At 38.4% G+C, this 22869-nt stretch overlaps 1 protein-coding gene across 1 annotated transcript in view; it reads left to right on the top strand.

Annotated features, from left to right (window-relative positions):
- Nucleotides 1–16511: 16511 nt before the first annotated feature.
- Nucleotides 16512–22869, top strand: part of LOC124284075 (cytosolic purine 5'-nucleotidase-like) — a 37032-nt gene continuing 30674 nt past the window's right edge. Inside the window, 3 exon segments of the mRNA XM_046720131.1 lie at nucleotides 16512–16585; nucleotides 18727–18927; nucleotides 22307–22380. Of these exon segments, the coding sequence (XP_046576087.1) occupies nucleotides 18830–18927; nucleotides 22307–22380 (172 nt within the window). The 5' untranslated portion in view covers nucleotides 16512–16585; nucleotides 18727–18829.

Here is a 22869-nt window from a genome sequence, read left to right as displayed (position 1 = left end):
ATAACATAAAACATGATGGGAGTTGCATACCGACACAATATAATAACAACAAAACATGATGGGAGTTGCAATACAAACAATATGATAACATAAAACATGATGGGAGTTGCATACCGACACAATATAATAACATAAAACATGATGGGAGTTGCATACCGACACAATATAATAACATAAAACATGATGGGAGTTGCATACAAACACAATATAATAACATAAAACATGATGGGAGTTGCAACATAAAACAATATAATAACATAAAAACATGAAAACATGACATAAAACATGATGGGAGTTGCATACCGACACAATATAATAACATAAAACATGATGGGAGTTGCATACCGACACAATATAATAACATAAAACATGATGGGAGTTGCATACCGACACAATATAATAACATAAAACATGATGGGAGTTGCATACCGACACAATATAATAACACAAAACATGATGGGAGTTGCATACCGACACAATATAATAACATAAAACATGATGGGAGTTGCATACCGACACAATATAATAACATAAAACATGATGGGAGTTGCATACCGACACAATATAATAACATAAAACATGATGGGAGTTGCATACCGACACAATATAATAACATAAAACATGATGGGAGTTGCATACCGACACAATATAATAACATAAAACATGATGGGAGTATACTAATATAATAACATAAAACATGATGGGAGTTGCATACCCACACAATATAATAACATAAAACATGATGGGAGTTGCATACCGACACAATATAATAACATAAAACATGATGGGAGTTGCATACCGACACAATATAATAACATAAAACATGATGGGAGTTGCACACCGACACAATATAATAACATAAAACATGATGGGAGTTGCATACCGACAAAAAACATGATAACACATGATGGGAGTTGCATACCGACACAATATAATAACATAAAACATGATGGAGTTGCATACCGACACAATATAATAACATAAAACATGATGGGAGTTGCATAAACACAATATATAACATAAAACATGATGGGAGTTGCATACCGACACAATATAATAACATAAACATGATGGGAGTTGCATAACACAATATAATAACATGATGGGAGTTGCATACCGACACAATATAATAACACAAAACATGATGGGAGTTGCATACCGACACAATATAATAACATAAAACATGATGGGAGTTGCATACCGACACAATATAATAACACAAAACATGATGGGAGTTGCATAACCTTAAAACATGACAGTTAATAACATAGTTGCATACCGACACAATATAATAACACAAAACATGATGGGAGTTGCATAACGACACAATATAATAACATAAAACATGATGGAGTTGCATACCACAATATACACACACATGATATAATGAACATACCGACACAATATAATAACATAAAACATGATGGGAGTTGCATACCGACACAATATAATAACATAAAACATGATGGGAGTTGCATACCGACACAATATAATAACATAAAACATGATGGGAGTTGCATACCGACACAATATAATAACACAAAACATGATGGGAGTTGCATACCGACACAATATAATAACATAAAACATGATGGGAGTTGCATACCGACACAATATAATAACATAAAACATGATGGGAGTTGCATACCGACACAATATAATAACATAAAACATGATGGGAGTTGCATATGACACAATATAATAACATAAAACATGATGGGAGTTGCATACCGACACAATATAATAACACAAAACATGATGGGAGTTGCATACCGACACAATATAATAACATAAAACATGATGGGAGTTGCATACCGACACAATATAATAACACAAAACATGATGGGAGTTGCATACCGACACAATATAATAACATAAAACATGATGGAAGTTGCATACCGACACAATATAATAACATAAAACATGATGGGAGTTGCATACCGACACAATATAATAACACAAAACATGATGGGAGTTGCATGATGATGGGAGTTGCATACCGACACAATATAATAACACAAAACATGATGGGAGTTGCATACCGACACAATATAATAACATAAAACATGATGGGAGTTGCATACCGACACAATATAATAACATAAAACACAACTGGAATTGCACTACAATGGGAAATGCAGTGCAAACACGTTATGAGAGAGTTACCGGTCTTGCGAGCTACCAAATCACTATTGTATCTCTTGGTACAGTTATATTGTAATATGTGTGACGAAGCTCCAAACCACCACGCAACGTGTTAAGGTAACCCAAAGGTGTATAACCACTTCAGTGTTCACGCAGTCTTCACGCACGTCTGTACATTGACATTTGTACCGCGAGTTTACAACAGTATGAACTTCTGCTATCAAAATACCTGTCAGACAGAAATACCTTCCCTATAAATACCCCGATAAGCTGGGATGGCATGTGCGTGTGTGCATCATCAAATAACATAACGATGTGCAATCACGTAAAAATTGAAATGCCAGATCTATTCTGACCGAAAAGTACACATAAAGAAAAAATACCGATGACGTAACACTGAGTTTGAATTACAGTTCAACGGAACATGTGTTCTTTCTCTCGGTTTATGTTTTCTGGCCAACAATGTTGAATTCAAACGAGCCCATTTCGTTGCATTTCTCGAAAAGATTATTCTAGCAATTGTATCATATTTGATTTCCACCGCGAAACGTATGTACGCTACCATCGTAACCCTAATATACACAAAAGCGTAACTAGTGATACATACAAGGGAGAAATCCAAGGGGGGGAGGGGGAGTTTGTCGGAGGAGGTTGGGTTTATGTTAAAAATCGCTTGAGGTGTGGGAGGGTGAACTTGGGTTTAGTCTGTCTCACAGTCCCTTAACCACATTATTTTCACTACTTGTCCAGCCCTTCCTGCAATGTTTAAGCCCTAAATGAAGTCTAGATTTCCCCAGGTTCAATCTCCCCACTTACCCGGGATCCCTTTCAGTTTAAATCGGTTTATTTGTTACTATCAACATGATATATCCAGGGACTAAGCGTTAGTCTAACTTGGGTTCTGTGTGATGGAGTGTATTACAAAGGTTTTTTTGAACGTTGGCTCACAAACCCAAATTGTTTCCCGATTTACCCAGGGCAAAAAGTGCTCTATTTTAATTAGTGATTGTATTCTTACACCGCTACAAAGTAGAAGGCGGTAGTGCACCAATAATGACACAGAAACACATGCTTGTCATGAGAGGCGACACAATGGCCAGGGTCGGTTACTTAGTTGATGCATGTCACGGTATTCCAATAAACTGACTGACTGAGTTTGGTTTTACGTCGCTTTTAGCAATATTCCAGCAATATCACGGCGGGGGGACACCAGAAATGGGCTTCACACATTGTACCCATGTGGGGATTCGAACCCGGGTTTTCGGCGTGACGAGCCAACGCTTTAACCACTAAGCTACCCCACCGCCCCTATTCCAATAAAGACGTCCATCACAAGATCGATTGAGAATCAATAAATGCAATATTGATAAGTGTGGTATTAAACAAAAAAACATTTGCGGTTGCATGCCCAAGATGTTTGCCAGACTGTATTTAAAGTTTTGTACTGTTGACAGAGTAAAGGACAGATTACAGTTTTCTTGTTGGGTTGAATCCCTTCCCATGTACCGACGTTGGTGGTTTCTCGAGAATAAAGAGTTTGAGTTTGAGAAAGTGTAATCCCATATATAACATGTGTTACATGATTCAGGCCCAACCCAGTAGCGGTTTAAATGATCCTTGTACTGAACTAAGGCCGTTACAATTGGTGATGTATTAAACAGGGCAGATTGTATCACTGGCGCTCCTAGCTAATCCGGATTACCCTTCGCGCGTCCCTTTTTACGTCAAACCCTCCATGACCGAGAAATGGTTTACTGTTGACAAAGTACATTGGGGATACTGAAGCACAGAAGCGACAGTGAGTGAGTGAGTGAAGCATGCATGGGTATGTTATTCTTCATGAAACATATTGTTTGAATATACAAGACTGGAACAAATTGAGCACAAAGCGCTTAACATTTCGGTACAAAACAGAACTATTTAAACGTATTGCATCCTTTGTTTTTCCAAACGAAAATCATTTGTTGTTGTTTACAAATCCAAAAGATACATTCATGTTCCGGCTATATGAACATGAAGAATATTTGGTATTACCATTTTCCCGTGTGTGTAGGTACGAAGTAACTTTTAAAGCATGTAACTGCAAGCGTCGGAACCATATCATATTCCTAAAACATCTTTCCTATTTACAGACCGCCTTCATATAGCTGGGAAATTGTTGAGTGCGCCGTTAAACTGTAAACAAAACAAAGCATCTGAAACTCCAACCATCATGCAATGTTAAACTATACAGCGTCTGTTATGCTCCTTTTATGTTTTATTATTCCAATGTACCGTTTCTGTCACCTGCAAATAATCAGAATAAGGAATGCATCAGACATCGTTATTTATCACTGATGTCTTTCTCAAGCCCAGCATACATGTCAAAGCTTTACTGAGACCTTGTATGTTGTGTCTTTGAAAACGCAGAAAAAAGCGTGCTGCATTGTTCCACGAAGGTTGCGTAATGAAGGCACCAAAGTATGGTGGCTGATTAGAGCCATCGATATCTCGCCTTAAAATTCGGAGGCGAGAAAGCGATATCACGAGACGAGAAAGCGATAACGCGAGACGAGAAAGCGATAGCACGAGACGAGAAAGCGATAGCATGAGACGAGAAAGTGATATCATTGCGCGTCTTGCCATGGCTTTCTCGTCTCGTGCTATCGCTTTCTCGTCTCGCGTTATGGCTTTCTCGTCTCGCGTTATCGCTTTCTCGTCTCGTGATATCGCTTTCTCGTCTCCTGATATCGCTTTTTCGCCTCCGAATTTTAAGGCGATGGCCCTAATCAGCCATCATACCAAAGGTGGCAGCGTGAACATTCCTCGATATAATGGGAATGTTGACTACTGGATAGTTGCAGTCAGCCTATTGTCATGCACTCTTGTGGTGAGTCTACTGTCACTCTGAATCGTCATCCACAGATCAAAACACTAAACACGTGATACATTTTCAATTAGGGCTCTCACGAACCGGGGTACAAGTCGTGATACATTTGGGACTCAACTGCAGGGGAGATACCTCCTTCATGCAATCAAGAGATTTAGTGGAATTAAAGCATTTGTCCTGTAAGCACCCACAATAAGAACGAACAAGCAACGCTGTGGCAGTTTGGTATTTGATAGCAACGATATCAGATAATCGATAAACCTGGAGCCCGAGGTCTCCTGTGTCCAAATCATGATGTATTGCGATAATTAATCCTCGCTAAAACCCCGCATGGAGAACAAAATATATGTTTTTATACCTGATCAAAATTGATATGAACAAGGAAACGGCTAATGTTTCCCACTATACCTATTTGAACAACTTGTTTTCTACATAGATATTTCTACATCCGGGTTTTCAGTGTTACCAACAATCAACACATACATACGCATTCAAAATTGCATAACAAAACCAAACCGTTTTCACTATAAGTGAAAATTTAGTAATCTGAATACATCGTGTTTGCCGCATCCTCAGCCTTAACAAAACCATACGAAATTATTCCGTTTTCACTATGTAAGTAACTGTCGCACGGCAATCAAAAGCATCAATCCTGTTTCAATTCAAGTTCCATAGAAGACCAAACTTTCAAAATTATACCGATCAAATATATTTTTTCGCCCCAAACCCAAGACATTATGTTTTTTCGATATAGAATTCGGCTCGTCGTTTCAAAAAGCAGTCGGTTAATTGATTATGTGACTTATCGTCCATGGGTGAATGTTTAAAAATGTTGCTAATATGTCATAACTGCAACGACATATATAATATTAGATAATCTTGAAAGCGCAGTCAATATTAAAACCAAAAGAAAAGAGAAGTAGATTGATTGGTTTCTTTCCCCAGACATCCAATCCATATTACAGAATTTACAGGCGTAATAAGCAAGCATCACGTCTAACATCCATACTTCTGAAATTATTCAATTTGTCCCTTTAGCCTGTCAATTTTTCCCAGTCCATGGAAAGAAGCATCGGTATCGCCTATTCACAAGAAAGATAGTTGTACATGACCGATCGAAAATGTAGCACAAAGCATATCTAGATAGGAATTTCGCCAATGGCCCGTAAGTGGCAGGTTACATTTCATCCAGACTCTGTCTCCAACAACAGTCCATGTTTGTTATAAGTGAGATGGGGTGCATGGCTCAGTGGTTTCGCGTACGTTTGTTAGTCGGAGGACCCGGGTTCTCGTTTGTCGTTCGCACACCGTTCCCGGGGACTTGCTGAATAGATCCCAATACATTCATTCAGCTGCTATTTGTCTCAAATCCGCCTCACCTTGTTCGCTAGCTGACGGCATAAAACTCTTTGTCATTGATAAGATTGTCCGTTGTTCGAGTGTGGGACGCGGAAACTATACGATCTCCACATTTGTGCCCCACGTGGGGCTGATCACGTTCATATAACGCTTGATCAATCTATGTCTTAGCCCCCTACTGGGCGACCAGATGTGTCTTCTGTTGACAAGGCAGTGTGTAAAGCCTGTTAACCTTAACCCAGAGACCATATATGGTCTCTGCTTAACCTTAGTCTGTCAGATGGTCGGTGGTTTGACTTTGACATATTGTATTGGTAATACATTTACAACACAACAGCACACGTGTAAATGTACATGTATTGAAATTCTGATGCAATATGTGTTATTACTAGTAGTCTGTCTCACAGTCCCCTAACCGTGTTATTTTCCCTTCCGCTCAGTTCAGCATGTAATGCCAAAGAGTGAGTGAGTGAGTGAGTCTAGTTTTACGCCGCTTTTAGCAATATTCCAGCAATATCACGGCGGGGGACACCAGAAATGGGCTTCACACATTGTAAACATGTGGGGAATCGAACCCGGGTCTTCGGCGTGACGAGCGAACGCTTTAACCACTAGGCTACCCCACCGCCCCCGGGGACCAATTAAGGCAAACTGATGAAAGCCACATATTCAGGGACTAGGTGTTTTGCAGGAAGTAGTAGATATATATTTCGTATGTACTGGAAGTACTTACTTACATAATGCCAAAGACAAGTCATGTTCAGACTGAATTTCCCATCTTACTGGGGCTCCTTTTCAATTTAAAAGTGTTTTTTTGTTAATTATATTTATTAATTGTATACTTTCAGAGACTACAATTAGTCTACCGTTAGTGTGTACCAGTCCACAGGGAAGAGATATAACCAGGGTCAGTCAGGTCACGTGTCCTTGTGCAGGTACGTGACACAATACAGTCATGTCTTACCGAGTCGGAGAGTAACGTGGTTTCAAGCATGTACAAACTTCGTGTTGGCGACGGAAATTAAAGGTTTTGAGAGCCGTCACCTCGTGAAATGACAATAAGGACTGTACTAACAGGAACTTTAAATGATTACAGTACATGTTACTTCATGCGTTTATACTATGCACAAAGCCATTAGTTAAGCACCCCCTGACATATCTCACGAGGGGCGGTGGGGTAGTCTAGTGGTTAAATCCCCACATGGGTACAATGAGTAAAGCCCATTTCTGGTGTCCCCCGCCGTGATATTGCTGGAATATTGCTAAAAGCGGCGTAAAACCAAATTCAGTCAGTCGATCTCACGATTGAATGAGCCCCGACCTTAACCCTTAGGGGCATATCTGGGACATGATTGGTCTTCGCGTGCAACAAAGGGATCCTCCTGTGCAGAACCTGGCCCATTTGGAAGCTGCTTTACATGGGGAATGGCGTAGACTGCCCCTTTAGAGGATCAGGACCCCGTTCCTCAAAGCGATCGCAGCACTAAGGTGATCGTAACTCCCATACTTTAACATAGACTTACAACTGTCGTAGCGCTACGATCGCTTTGAGGAACGGGGCCCAGGAGGCTGACAGGGGGTATGAGGAGGAGAGTGCTGGCTGTCACATGGAGGTTACACACAAGTTTTTTGTGTATATTATACCTTTATTTGATACATATACTTTATGAAATTGTTACATGCAAATAATCAGTTTATTTATACTATAACGGTATAATTGGATGTAGTTTTGCGCCGCTTTTGGCACTATGCCTGAAATATCACGTCGGGGGACACCAGAAATGGGCTTCAAGCATTTTACCCATGTGGGGAATAGAACCCGGGTCTTCGGCGTGACGAGCCAACGCTTTAACCATTAAGCTACACCACCGCCCCTTATATTGTTCATGAGGTGCATGTGATTCTTGTAGATTATTATCAGTTGTAGATTATTAAACATTCTTGTAGTCAACAAAATGACGTCCGAGATGCAACTGTTTTGTTGACTTTTCAACTCCACCTTTTCGCACTGTTTTTTCCTCAGGTGAACGAACCCATGAAGGCCGGGTTAGAATGAACCTTCAGTAACCCATGCTTGTCGTAAGAGGCCACTAACAGGATCGGGTGGTCAGGCTCGCTGACTTGTTTGAAACATGTCATCGGTTCCCGGTGGGACAGGATGCGCTAACATTTTCACAAATTTAACTACGTGACAGTGATTCATAATCGCGACATGACATGACACGATATAACGTGACATGTTGACTTTTACGTGCTTTAACCTGTGAAGATCCGGTTAGAATTTGTATTCGACAATCCATACTTGGTGACTAACGGGATCGGGCGGAAGGCTCACGGACTTTGTTGACACATGTCATCGCATGCTAATTAGGTAGATTGACGCTCATGATGTCAATCTCTTGATTGTCTGGTCCAGACCTGATTATTTACCGTGAAGTAGCTGTAACAGTGTCGAGTGTGGCGTTAACCAACCAAAAAAAGAATTCACGTGCATTTGCACGGTGGAGTTTTAGAACATATGCTACTACTTCGTCCACTATGAGAGAATTATTCATATAATATATAATATAATTAGTGTACAATATGCACACTCCAGGGCTAATTTATTATGGTCCCCTAGTAAGTGTTATATCATGTGCATAATCCTGTTCTAACTAATTTGTGAAGATATGGGTTAGAATTGATATTCAGTAACCCATGCTTGTCGTAAGAGGTGTATTACAGACCGCCACCATATAGCTGGAATATTGCTGAGTGCGGCGTAAAACTATACAAACTCACTACTCCAATTTAAAATCGAAATGCATTTGGTTTTACTGGTTTATGTGCAGATACTTCATGTAGAGTATTTTAATACACATAGTACATTAGAATGTAATATATTATGGACAAATATAATTGGCGTATTATATTATGTGTATATACCACATGTAATTGATTATGGATCAAGTTGCAGTTATATTAGATGCATATCATTGCTGTAGGTGGGTCGGTGGGTGAGATGAGTAATTTGGGTTAACATTATATGAGGCTTTTAGCCACAGATGGAACACCAGAAAAGGATTCACGCATTGTACCCGTGTGGAGAATCGAACCCGGGTTTTCAGCTTGATGAGCAAACGTTTTATCCAAATAGGCTACCCCACCGTCCCCAGGTGAAAATGAAGGTGAATTACTGGAATATACAAAAATGTTCGATGTGGGTGTATATATTGGCCGTACACGATTGGTATATTTTATCATAATAACAAATGCATGTTGTGGTATATTTGCAGTGTATAACTCGAATATACAAATGATCGATGTTTAAGTGTATTCACCGTACACAGCTGGTGGAATTTACCCTGCCTACAGTAGGTATATTTGTACTTGTGACCTCTCCTTGGTGTACGTATATAGAGCACTGCGCCCCGTGGAGATCAGGGACTATACAACTATATATGGCTCGTAGGTTTTCATTGTTAGAAGTGAGTAGGTCGTCAGTACAAAGATCATCGACTATGTCGCTATTATAGTTTCACAAATATTGATTCAGTTGTGCTGGAGTTCTTAGGGTGTGTTTTTCTTATCTGAACTTTCTATTGTTCCCACTGCTTCATATTTGTACATACAACATTTTTACGACTTTGTGATTCTAGTGTTTCCTTACAGCTGGGAGTTTGGTCTCTGTGGTCCTTGTGCTTCCTTACAGATGTTATAATGGCTCCCTCCCTCACTCATTCACTCAATCCTTCACTCTCTCGTTCACTCACTCACTCATCATATACCCACCCACCCACTCTCCCTCCACCCACCCACTCACTCACTCACTCACTCATTCACTGTGCTCCAGTATCCAGTTTACAGTTTTACTCACCATATCTCGGTCACAGAGGGTTTGACGTGCGAAAGGTGCGTGCGAAGGCTAATCCGGATTAGCTGGGAGCGCCAGTGACCCAATCTGCCCTGTTCAATACATCACCAATTATAATGGTTAGTTCAAGATAAGGATCATTTAAACTTCTACTGGCTTGGACCTGGATCATGTAACACATGTTATATTTGGGATTACACTTTCTCCAGGATGGGACTCAGCCCGATAAGAGTACTGGAATCTGTACTTTACTGAGAAAGCCCTGAATTATTTCCGTTACGGTAATGGAAATAATTCAAAGAGCGAGTCGCGATTTCGTGAAAAATACATTTTGTCGATGATGAGCTAGAGGTGGAGTGGTATCAAACCATAAATTCAACACCTCGATCCAAAGTGTCGGCACACGACAATCTCGGGCTGAAGATCACCTTGGAGTAATTAATTACTGTGTAAGGGATTATGAATATTAGGGATATGTCTGATGAGAATGGATTACTATCAATAGAATCTTTAAAAGAAAATTATCATATCAAAGGCACTTTTTTAGATTTCAGATATTTACTGAACATATTACCTGAATCTTGGAAATATACTTTTAAAGCACTGTCTCTCTATTCCAGTCAGTAATTTGAATGTTAACCAATGCCAGATACATTTAGTAAAAGCATCCAAAGACTGCAGAACTTTTTACGATAAACTTATTTGTAATGATAAATATCCAAACATTTGAAATAAATGGCAGTTTTTATTTCCTGAAACTGACTTTGATTGGAAAAATATATTTACAGTATACAGAAAGGGATTGCAAGAAACAAAGCTTATAGACTTTCAATATATATTTCTACAAGGTATCATTTACACAAAAAAGGAATTGGTCAAAATGAAAAAATTGACAACAGTTTGTGTTGTTTTTGCAAAGATGTAAATGAGAGTGTGTGTCATGTGTACTGGGAATGTCAGGAGACTCAAATATTTTGGATAAACCTACAAATTTGGCTTAACAATTATTATCCACATCCATTGAAATTATCAGAAAACATGATTTGGTTTGGTACTCAACATGAAAATAGATTACTAAATCACATCATCATTGCTGCAAAGAGACATATTCACTTATGTAGTATTAAAAATATGCTTCCAAATCTAACTTTCTATATAAAAACTCTAAAAGAAATATTCTTTGTGGAAAAACATATATCAGCAAAAAATAATAAAATAAATAATTTCCATCATAAATGGAGCCTTCTCTCCCCAGTACTTAGATGACTCAAACTGTATTGACTTGTACCTGACATTATCTGTACATTATCTATTTAATGATTTATGCATGTTTTTATAAATATATTAATACAAAAATATCTCACCTGTACATCTGTACATTATCTATTTAATGAATTATGCATGTTTATAAATATATTAATACAAAAATATCTCACCTGTACATCATGTAGACATATTACTTTAAGCCGTACGAATCACGGCTTGGTATATCTGCAATATTGTAATCTTGGGAACCAATAAAAAATAAATAAATAAATAAAAAAATTACTGTGTAAGGGAATTTCCACTAACAGATCGACATTGACCGACTTCCAAACACCTTTATGTTTGAATTTGGCACCATTCAAGGTAGTCCTTACATAATTCAAACAGAAGAGCTATTTGAAGATCTAGACTAGTAGCAAGTTATTTAAACATTGCGGTCATATGTTCCCCTTTGTCGAATAACATTCTTCAGTCAGTAAATTTGATTACCGGGGACGAAGGTGAGTGAGTGAGTGGGTATGTTTTTACGCCGCTTTTAGCAATATTCCAGGAATATCACACGGCGTGGGACACCAGAATAGGGCTTCACACAATGTAACCATATTGGGAATCGAACCCAGTCTTCGGCGTGACGAGCGAACGCTTTAACCACTTAGCTACCCCAACGCCCCAAGGGGGTCAAGTCAAACTGATGAAAGTCACATATTCAGGGATTACGTGCTTTGCAGGAATTAGTAGATATAAATTGAAGTTCGTATGTACAGGAAGTACTTACGTAAATGTTTACTGCTCACAGACTACAACCCTTGAAGGCCCGGGTACGAATGAACCTTCAGTAACCCATGCTTGTCGTAAGAGGCGACTAACGGGATCGGGTGGTCAGGCTCGTTGACTTGGTTGACACATGTCATCGATTCCCAACTGCGCAGACCGATGCTCATGCTCATGCTGTTGATCACTGAATTGTCTGGTCCAGACTCGATTATTTACAGACCGCCGCCATATAGCTGGAATATTGCTGGGTGCGGCGTAAAACGAACCTCACTCACTCACAGACAATACAAAACACGTACCGCTTATCACACCTAGTCTTACCATGTCACGCTGTCCCTTCAACAAGAGACGTAATTTAAGAGGCCTTGTATGAATCGATCTAGTGGGAGAAGTGATTTATGAAACTTTGTTGTATATCGCCTTATATTGTTTCACAGCGCTTGTTAAGATCTTCAATTTTTTATAGGTCATATATATGTTGAAAAGTTGGCCCGATGAAGCTCTGTATGGCACGTTCGTATTACCTGTACAAACTATAGATCTACTTACATCAACAAAATATTGCCTGTAAAAACATTTATATCAACAAAATATGACCTGTAAAATCACATTTACATAAAAAATATTACCTGTAAAAGCATATTTACACCTACAATATTTTAATAGTCATTGTGTTCTTTCTTCTGCAAAGATCTTTCGGTGTAAATTAATTATAGAACATATATGAGGATAGGTTTCACTCTAAGGAATCGTAATATTTCCCATACGTGAAGAAATTCGGTTAGTACTTGATGAAAAGAATCACCGACCTAAAGTATATTGATAATAAATATTTGTATAATATTCCTGTTGAATCTGTTTCCTCATTTCAACCTTAAAACGTTAATCCTAATCATACATTGTCACAGGAAATTTTATAAATGTCTTTTCCGAGTTGAAGACTTAATAAATTTGTCTGTAAAAAACCTCAAACATTTGGATAGAATCCATGCTTCACCAAATAAACAATCATTTAAATCAATTCATTTCTAAAATAATAGTTTTATCTTTATGTCGAAAACCTTTCCGGTGGCATGGGAGAAGAAATTTAGTCAAACAAAATGTTGAAAAGAAACGGGGGGGGGGATTGAAGCTAAAAATAGATATCACGTGACATGTCAGCAGCGCCATTTTTTCTGTTCGACAGGTCTTGCAAATAGTCCATTGTTGTTTCTCAATGTACAATAACACACATCCCTGTAGTGTGTTTCAAGTAACTCATTTCCATTCTTGATTTACTGACAAGACAATACATACGCATTATGACTACATTAGTTCTGGGTACACTAATGTTTATGGCAGATGACCCCAATTCTATATCACTGCGCCCCAAACAGCTGACGATAAGACAAGAACACCTTGCGTTAGACATTTGACAGCTTTGACCTCTCGAAAACCACTATATAAGAATAGCGCTTCTTCTGTGACATGTGAGTAACATAAACTAGCACACATTGATATCTTTCAAGTAATGAAGATTAGTGCAGCTCTATTTACTTCTGTGCTACCAGGCAAGGTAAACGTTTGATTTCCTTGAACATCTATTCGGAGAAACGTTTGATTCCATTGAACATCTATTCGGAGATTTAGTCAGAAAAGATACTTAGATAGCGCTCTCTCTCTCTCTCTCTCTCGCTCTCTCTCTCGATGTTTGAAGTTTAATTTGATCATGAAAAGTTATGGCCATGCTTATTTTTTCAAGGCACTGTAATCAAAGTAATCTGTGTGTGGCTCTCTGGCAACCTTTGAAAAATTGCATTCTCTCCCTGTTACTATAGATTTGTTCAACATATCGTATTTGTCTTGTTGTAGCCTTAGACATGTTCCCTGCAGCTGAAGGGCATAATGACGATAATAGAACTGTGACAGTATAGACACGATCCCTGCAGCTGTAGTGAATAACAGTACTACAGCAGTAGACACAATCCCTGCAGCTGTAGGGCATACCAGTACTACAGCAGTAGATACAAACCCTGCAGCCGTAGGGAATAACGGTAGTACAGCAGTAGATACAATCCCTGCAGCTGTAGGGCTTAATAGTACAACATCTGTTGACACAATCCCTGCAGCTGTAGGGCTTGACAGTACTACAGCAGTAGATACAATCCCTGCAGTCGTAGGGAATAACAGTAGTACAGCAGTAGATACAATCCCTGCAGCCGTAGGGAATAACAGTAGTACAGCAGTAGATACAATCCCTGCAGCCAGAGAGGGAATAACAGTAGTACAGCAGTAGACACAATCCCTGCAGCCAGAGGGAATAACAGTAGTACAGCAGTAGACACAATCCCTGCAGCCAGAGGGAATAACAGTACTACAGCAGGTACTACAGCAGTAGATACAATCCCTGCAGCTGTAGAGCTTAATAGTACTACATCTGTTGACACAATCCCTGCAGCTGTAGGGTATAACAGTACTACAACAGTAGACACAATCCCTGCAGCTGTAGGGTATAACTACTACAACAGTAGACACGATCCCTGCAGCTGTAGGGCATGACAGTACTACATCTGTAGACACAATCCCTGCAGCTGTGGGGAATAACAGTACTACAGCAGTAGACACGATCCCCACAGCTGAAGGGTATAACCATGATAACAACACTACAACAGTAATGGTCTTAGATATTTGAAATAGTGATGTGTTTAGTTCCAAATTGAGTTGAAAACTACCAGATAATTGCTTACACAATTCATTATGGTCTCTCATACATTCATACATACAATTAGAATAATCAAATGTGCTCAGAGCATAGCATGCATGAGTTAATGCAAATAAACTAATAAGCTGTAATGACTGCTATACATAGTGCATTATGCATCCCATGCTATCCCAATTATTTGTCTTAGCATCAATGCCCAAAGATGAAAATACATGTGCAGTGAAACCTGTCTAAACCGGCACCCCACGGGACCGAAATAAAATGCCGGTTTCGACAGGGTGCCGGATTAGACAGTGACGATCATTTTCCAACATGGCTGCCATTTACACTCGTCAATCTCTTTATCTCTACAATGCCTTTGATCTTTTGTAATTGTGCAACAATGTATTGGATTAAGGGACTGCTCATACCCATGCCGGCTTAGAGCCTTTGATCCACCACGCAATCGCTACTTCCTGATTATGTAGCGCGCCAAGAGGATTAATTAGTGTATTGGATTATGGGTCCTTGATTGGACTGCTCATACCCATGCCGGTTTAGACAGTGTTCATTACAGTTAAAATTGCTTGTTGGGACCGCAAAATCGTGCCGGAATATGGAATAGACAGGTGCCGGATTAGACCATGTTTTAATGATCATAATACGGTTGTGAAATGGTGGGACCAAAATTTTATGCCCGGTTTTGACAGTGTGCCTGATTAGACAGGTGCCGGTGTTGGCAGGTTTCACTGTATTAATAATCATCATGATCTTGGAATTCACTGTTATTACTGTCAGTACAAAAACGCTTTGAATATACTTGTCTGAATTTGCTGTACTTGCTATAAATAGTAGTTTTGTCAGAGTCAAATGGCAATAAGACATTTGCACAATTTTTTCAACTTTTATTTCAATTATATTTGATGCTAATTGTATTTTAGGACATTTTAATGTTAGTCAGTCTCCTTAACAATAAACCGATCTTAAACCCTGCGTATAACATTGCTTTCAGTAGATTTTGTTATTAAATTGACCGTGTCTTATTATTAAGCTTTTTAGGCTTACTGATTTACAAAGTTTTACTGAATTAGAATTATCAAAACTTTAGGGCTTGGTGAGAATGTCTTTAATCATATTTCATACTGGTATTGGAGATGTTTATGTCTGATAGAAACATTATGCATTATGCATCATTTTGGGAAGTGTCATATCATCTTGAAGAGAGATGTGTATCTGGCTCTATCTATATTTCAGTTACCTTCATCATGTTTATCAGCATTCATTTGTTATGCTGTTAGTTAATACTGAGGTGGATATATTACATGCTGGTTTGTATTCTTGATGAAATGTCTTTTGGAAGTTTAGATTTAACAGTATGCTAAACAACTTTCTGTCTTCAATCCCAAACATAACTCTTAAAACTGTTTGAGTCACAATGCCTAAACACAGTTATCAGTATTTTCAATATTACATAGGCTATGATGCTTGATGGTAATAATAGCTATTGTTAGTTTCTGGTCTAGTGGTTACATCTGCAGACTGCTGTCGGGATTAATTTCATTTGGGGGCATGTAGTGCAGGGACAAACAAATCATGGTCTGAACATGCGGGTGAATGTGGCCAAGTACAAGGATGAAGAGTAAGTGTTCTGTCTACATGGGCTATATATCTGGAGATCACATGATCACTGAATGTTCCACGCGGATATCGGGTTACCTTAGCCTGGCAGCAAGTGGCTGCTTCGTGGGTCTGTTCCTCTCACTCATGTATGTATGTCCCAGTTATATACTTGAGGAAGTAGTTGTAAACACAGATGTACAGTGCTCACCTGTGTGTCAGTGTGCTTTAGTTTCATCAGTGTATACAGGCTCCTCATACAACGGCAGGTAAGCCATTCTTCTCCAGAGCTTACTGTCATTCGGTAAGATGCCAATCTCAAATACTGAAGCTTGTCATTGTGTAAGAATCTGTTCTGAATGTTGGCATTTGTTTTCTTCATTACAACCTCATTATTTGAATATAGCTACCATGAGCTATAGGAATGATGGGGTGAGTCACACCTGTTTCTACCACTGTGTGAATGTTGGTGAAAGCTTCAGTGCCTGGGCTGTACATGGATTTGGCAGTGTTTAGTGTTCATTAGCATAAGCCATGACTGCTTGTGATGTGAGAAGTCTGGCATGTTAGTTTAGTAATGTTTTAGATGCAGTTTTTAGAATCAGGCATGAAAGTCTAGGGGTCCTTGTCATAAGTCTAATGTTAAAAGTTTTAATTTGGGAGACCTTTGGGTTCAAATATTATATTGACAATACTCATGAAACAGGCTACTGTGTAGCACATAACCTGATTGTGTTACTTGATAAAACTGAACTTAAACAAATTTGCTAACATTTATATTTATCCAGAGCTATGTCCTGAAGGATTCACTAATTTTGGGAAAACATTGTTATATTGTTCAAAATTATGAATATTTTCAACCTTATTATATTCTTATATTCAGCATGTTCAGGGGCATTTTAACATTGTATTTTGAGATTGCATTATGCCATGAAAACTAAACTCCCAAACCTGTTCCTGTTTATTGTTCCAGTTATCTTTGAAATACAGTGAATACAGGTTATTACTGACATTTGCTGAAGGCCTTGGAATCAGCCGTTTGGCAGATCTAGGTAAATCCTGATTAATTTCGCTTTTGTCACTCTGTTAAGGAGGTAGACCCTTACTGATGAAGAAATCCCACCTTTAAAATTACTGTCTAATTCATATGATTAAAGATTGGCCTTACTATCATGCCCAAGCTGTAGTTTGCCCTTGTTACTTGGTAGAGTTAATTAAATGATTAAGAGACAGGTGTACATGGTTTAGTTCAGCTAATCTGCCTGAATCCAAGTAACTGATTTTGGTATTTATTATTTAGAAGCCATTTATTGTACTAAACGAATTCTTACCAAAATAGCTGGTACCAGTACTGTTCAGTGTGAAGGGCTAATAGTCCTCCTCAGTTTGACGTTAAGTGTTTTTAAACAGACAATTGATCATGCTGATAGAGGTTGTTACTGCAGTTTTAAATTTAACAAGAAAATGAATTAATGTGTTCTGTACTTGCTACCATGGTTTCAGTGTTGATAAGTTAAATACATTAAACATATCGTGATTCATTTAACTTCTTTAATCTACCTTCTCACGATCTTGTTTGTATCTCTTTCACTGTTGTCATGGTTATTGTAAAACATTGCACAAGAACTTCAACAAGAAAAAAGTTAATATGTGACTGATTAGTCCCTCCAAATGGAGCCATATTTAAACCAAATCAAATCATCTAAATTGCGTGGCATTCTTGCAAAATTCCATTGTTCCGCTTGGAATTAAATATTGCATCATATAGATGGTCCGTTTTGAATACGATAATCAATGCAAGACGAATACCATACCTTAATAATATGCCCATTATACACACATCCAAGAGATAGGTATATACTACTATATTACCATAAGTATCCATCTAAACAAAAATTCATTCAATTACTGTCCAGCCATGAAGCTACTATTTTTAAAAATCTAGCAATTTATGTATCTAAAATGTTTAGTGTCCGTAATGCAAACTTTGCGCTTGTATAACAAACCACAATGTTTGATTTATTTATGAAATTGTGCTATAGGCCTCACAGGCCATCATCTACGAAATAAAGAGTTTGTATCTTAGTCTGAGTCCGAAGGATGGTCCGAAGCTTCATATTAGTAAAATATAAGAATTCATTTGTTTTTTTTTTTTTTCTTCAGAAAGACTGAACAAATTCAGAGTTACAAGTCCACCTCACAGTGTCGATTATTTGAATACCCAAGATTTGTACATAGCCTGAGCTTCCACCCCTGACTGTACAACATGGCAGCTCCTGCCATAGCAAACGGTGCCAGCACCAATGGTGTCCATAACAACAGTGAACCCTGCCCTCGGAGATACAGGAGAGAGCCTCATCACAGGTGAGAGGAGATAGTACCTTGTAGCATGGACATCACCATGAGTTTTCTCAAGACAATACTTGCACTTGAAAACACATGTCGATTATTGATCATTGTTGCAAAATAGCCTGTCATATTCTCGACGTTTTTTCATCACTTCTAACCCCAGTGCATAAGTAAAGCTTTCTTACTCATTTATGAAGGACGTCGACGCCTTGAACAACTAAATGCAAGAAATTGTACCACATTTTTATGCGGTGAAGCCTTGCGCGATGTGATTTTATGGCTGTTTCAACTTTCAACAGATATTTGTGATTGCCTTTGCATAGCCACCTTCTGCATGGTAAATATTACAAGTGCACTATGTTTAAATTTGATTTATAATGTGATTGATGCTGATGAAATAGTTCTTAACCACCCTCTTCGTCAAATGGGTAAAGCCTTAATAATAGAAAAAAATAAAAATAAAACCTTTTCTTCGGACATGATGGTAAAGTGCATTCATCAAATGGGCTGTGTAGGTGGTTAAATTTATTAATATCATGTTAAGCACAGAATGTGACATGATTTTTTAGACCAGGTTGAACTGTGGACATGACATCAAGCACGCCTTTGTCTCATAGAAACCTTCTGTAAAACATGGTCAGTGTTTGTAATGTTTCATTTTCAACATGCTTTAATTCCCTCACAATATATAGTACCACTATGAGATCAGTCAGTAGTTCGAAGGTTGAGTTTAGTAAAATTATACACATGACAAAACTTAATGGATAACTTCTTTATTTTCACAGTAGCGACGTTTCGGTATAGCTTTTATACCGTTTTCTCTCACTCACTCACTCACTCACTGAAACTCACTCACTCACTGAAACTCACTAATAATAGTCCAGATGATAACACTAACTTCAACTGATAAGAAGCTTATGACATAGGACTAGTATACTGTAAAACGTTTGACACAGGTTGCTGATGTTATGAATGGAATTTTGTGCATAACAAACTTATCCTTGCCAAGTGTGATGTGTTGAGGAAACTTTGGATCATTGCCATCTTCGATAGTTTAAATTTGTTCATAACAAATTGTTTTTAATCTCATGACTAATCCTTGCTATAGTTTCTACATTGCTGACATTCATAGTCCTGAAGCATCTACACTACATAGTCTCTGTTTACTCAGATTTACCTGTGAAGATTCATCTGTCAGGAAATCTATGCTGGATAGATTAATGCGTTGGTAAAGGTCCCACCTAATCTGCCCTTGAACCTGAGGGGGCAAGCGTATGCCACATGTAGCATGTAACTAGTGAGTGAGTGAGTGAGTTTAGTTTTACGCTGCACTCAGCAATATTCCAGCTATATTGCGGCGGACAATCCAGTGATTAACAGCATGAGCATCGATCTGCGCAATTGGGAACCAATGACATGTGTCAACCTAGCATGTAACTAAGGGTTGTTCAAGTGTACAGTGGGGTGGTGGGGTAGCCTAGTGGTTAAAGCGTTTGCTTGTCACGCCGAAGGCCTGAGTTTGATTCCTCACATTGGTACAGTGTGTGAAGCCCATTTCTGGTGGAATAGTGCTAAAAGTGGTGTAAAACCATACTCACTCACTCACCCACTCAAGTGTACAGTTGTGAGTACTCTACATCTTTACATCTCTTTGAACCCCGAAACTACAGTCACTCACACCACCGGTGACCCTGCTGTGCAAGCAACAAGTTCACTTTCCTTGATCTCATTTTGTATTTCATCCTGTCCACAACGTTCCGTGGAACACATAGGGCTAGTTGGAGAAATGTATGTTAACTCTACGACTGTTGAGGGGCTTTTGAAGCTTGATATAAGCATTTGAACTTCTCAGGGCATGTCACCCTTCATATGGTGAATAACAGGATTAAGAACCTTTCCGCCGTCACTGCCTTATATTCTCCCCCCTCCCCCATTGCTTCAGGTTAAGATTTCTAGTTAAAGTAGAGTAATTGGGTGACAGTTTTAAAGATTTACTACCATGAACATGATGAACGGTTCTAGGTGAGGTGGAATAAAGCACAATGTTTTTATTATATTATAAAGTAACACTTCTGTGGAAAGACATGTACCTGAAATGATAAGCATGGTAATTGAATTTGTAAGTATTGAAAGTTGTAGGGAAGATGTGTTTAAGTTGACATGCATTAGCAAACTACAATCACATAATAATCTTTATTATCATATGTAAAGTGGTGCTCATGCTTTGATTGCATTGATAGTTGATTGTGTAAAATACTTCAAGATTGTAAAGGAAATATTCAACAGCAAGCACCATACATTTACTATATACAACTGAAAAACTCTGATAGGTCATATAATACAGGACTACCAGTGCAAATACTTACTATAACAAGTGAGTAATTACAAGGCAATTGGTGCAATCACCCACACTAAGGCCTTCCTGGTTAGCTGTACTTGGGACATGACTTGTGTTAAGTACAGGCTGTAATTCCTTTTGTGATCTTATGATCTTTTATTAGTTTTAGTAAAACTGGATGTCTGGATATTTGTTCAGCTCATACACATTTTTACTTTGAGACATTAGGCAGTGATCATGGATTTACATTTTGATTCCTTTCACAGGTAGAATGGCCCAAACAATGTTTTTTCATCACTGTAGTCTTTTTTCATTGCATGATTTAAGAAATGTTACATTCAAATTTATGATATTTATGATATTTATTTGTTTGTCCTCTGAGGTTAGCTAGATGATCCCATGTACAATGTCTACATGGTCTGGGTAAAACTGTGAATGGTGTTATCTGAAGTCTATAGATCATGGACCTCCGGTGCTTTCTGTTTTGTAAGAAACATATACTGGTACTTTGCAATAATCTTCTTTAGGATCAGTGTTCGCAAATAGTGTCTGACCCTCTGGCAAATCTGGCAGATTCGCCAACGGTCAGATAGAAGTCTACAACCCACCGGCCCCAGTGTCCGACTGTATATTTCACAATGACTTTGACTGAAGTTATTATATGTGACATGTGACACTTGTTTGCTGTTTATTTTATCTTAATTTTTCTTATGTTTGTTAATAATTTCAATGCCAATTATAAGAAATGTTAAATCTGAAATATGTGTTTAATTTTATTCTATGAGTCCTGTGAATTTTCAATGGGTCAGACTGACATCTTAAACTTACAGGCCAATGTCCTGTTACTTTGAAACACCATTTGTGAACACTGTTTAGGATCCTGATAAAATACTGGCACTGTTCCTAGATTATGTGGCAATGGCAGGCCAAGTGTGATTCCATTAGCTCTGTCCTGTTGGCTAGCTGATTAACATTTGTGCAAAGATATATTCATGCTGCAGTGCTTTGTGTCACAAATGTATTCATTTGGTTATGGATGAACAATATCTGTTTCAGAGTCTTTGTCAACCGAAGCCTTCATCTGGAAAAGATCAAGTTCTTTGGCTTTGACATGGACTATACACTTGCAGGTGAGGACTTGACATATAATCATAAGAAAACAGATCAAAGATGCATGTGTATATCTGTTGCTTTTATTCTGACTTAACATCAGTGTGTGTGAGTGTGTTTACATCACTTTGAACAGAATTTCAGTTAGATCATTGGGAGTTTACCACTTTGGAGAACCCCATGAACTTGGATATGATGCTGACAAGCCAAGAAACAATCCTGACCAAACTGTCATTCAAATCCATGATGTGGTATGCCTAAGGGACAGAACTCTTAATACTGCTAAGGGACAGAACTCTGTACACTGATTTGTTGATACTTATCTCACTCGGCCATCCATGTGCAAGCTTCAGTCAGTACGTGAATGCTGTATATTTAGAAACATTGAGCTTTGATGTTGGGGAGAGAATAGGCTTCCATTGAATAACAGAATTAATCCATGGTACTTCAAAATATCAGGTGGTGGGGTAGCCTAGTGGTTTAAGCGGTTGTCGTCACACCGAAGCCCT

The sequence above is a fragment of the Haliotis rubra genome, unplaced genomic scaffold (genome assembly GCF_003918875.1).
Source record: "Haliotis rubra isolate DU_JTF1 unplaced genomic scaffold, ASM391887v1 Scf329, whole genome shotgun sequence".
Lineage (NCBI taxonomy): Eukaryota > Metazoa > Mollusca > Gastropoda > Lepetellida > Haliotidae > Haliotis > Haliotis rubra.
The sequence above is the reverse complement of the archived record's forward strand: the minus strand, read 5'-3'. Positions and strand labels throughout refer to the sequence as shown.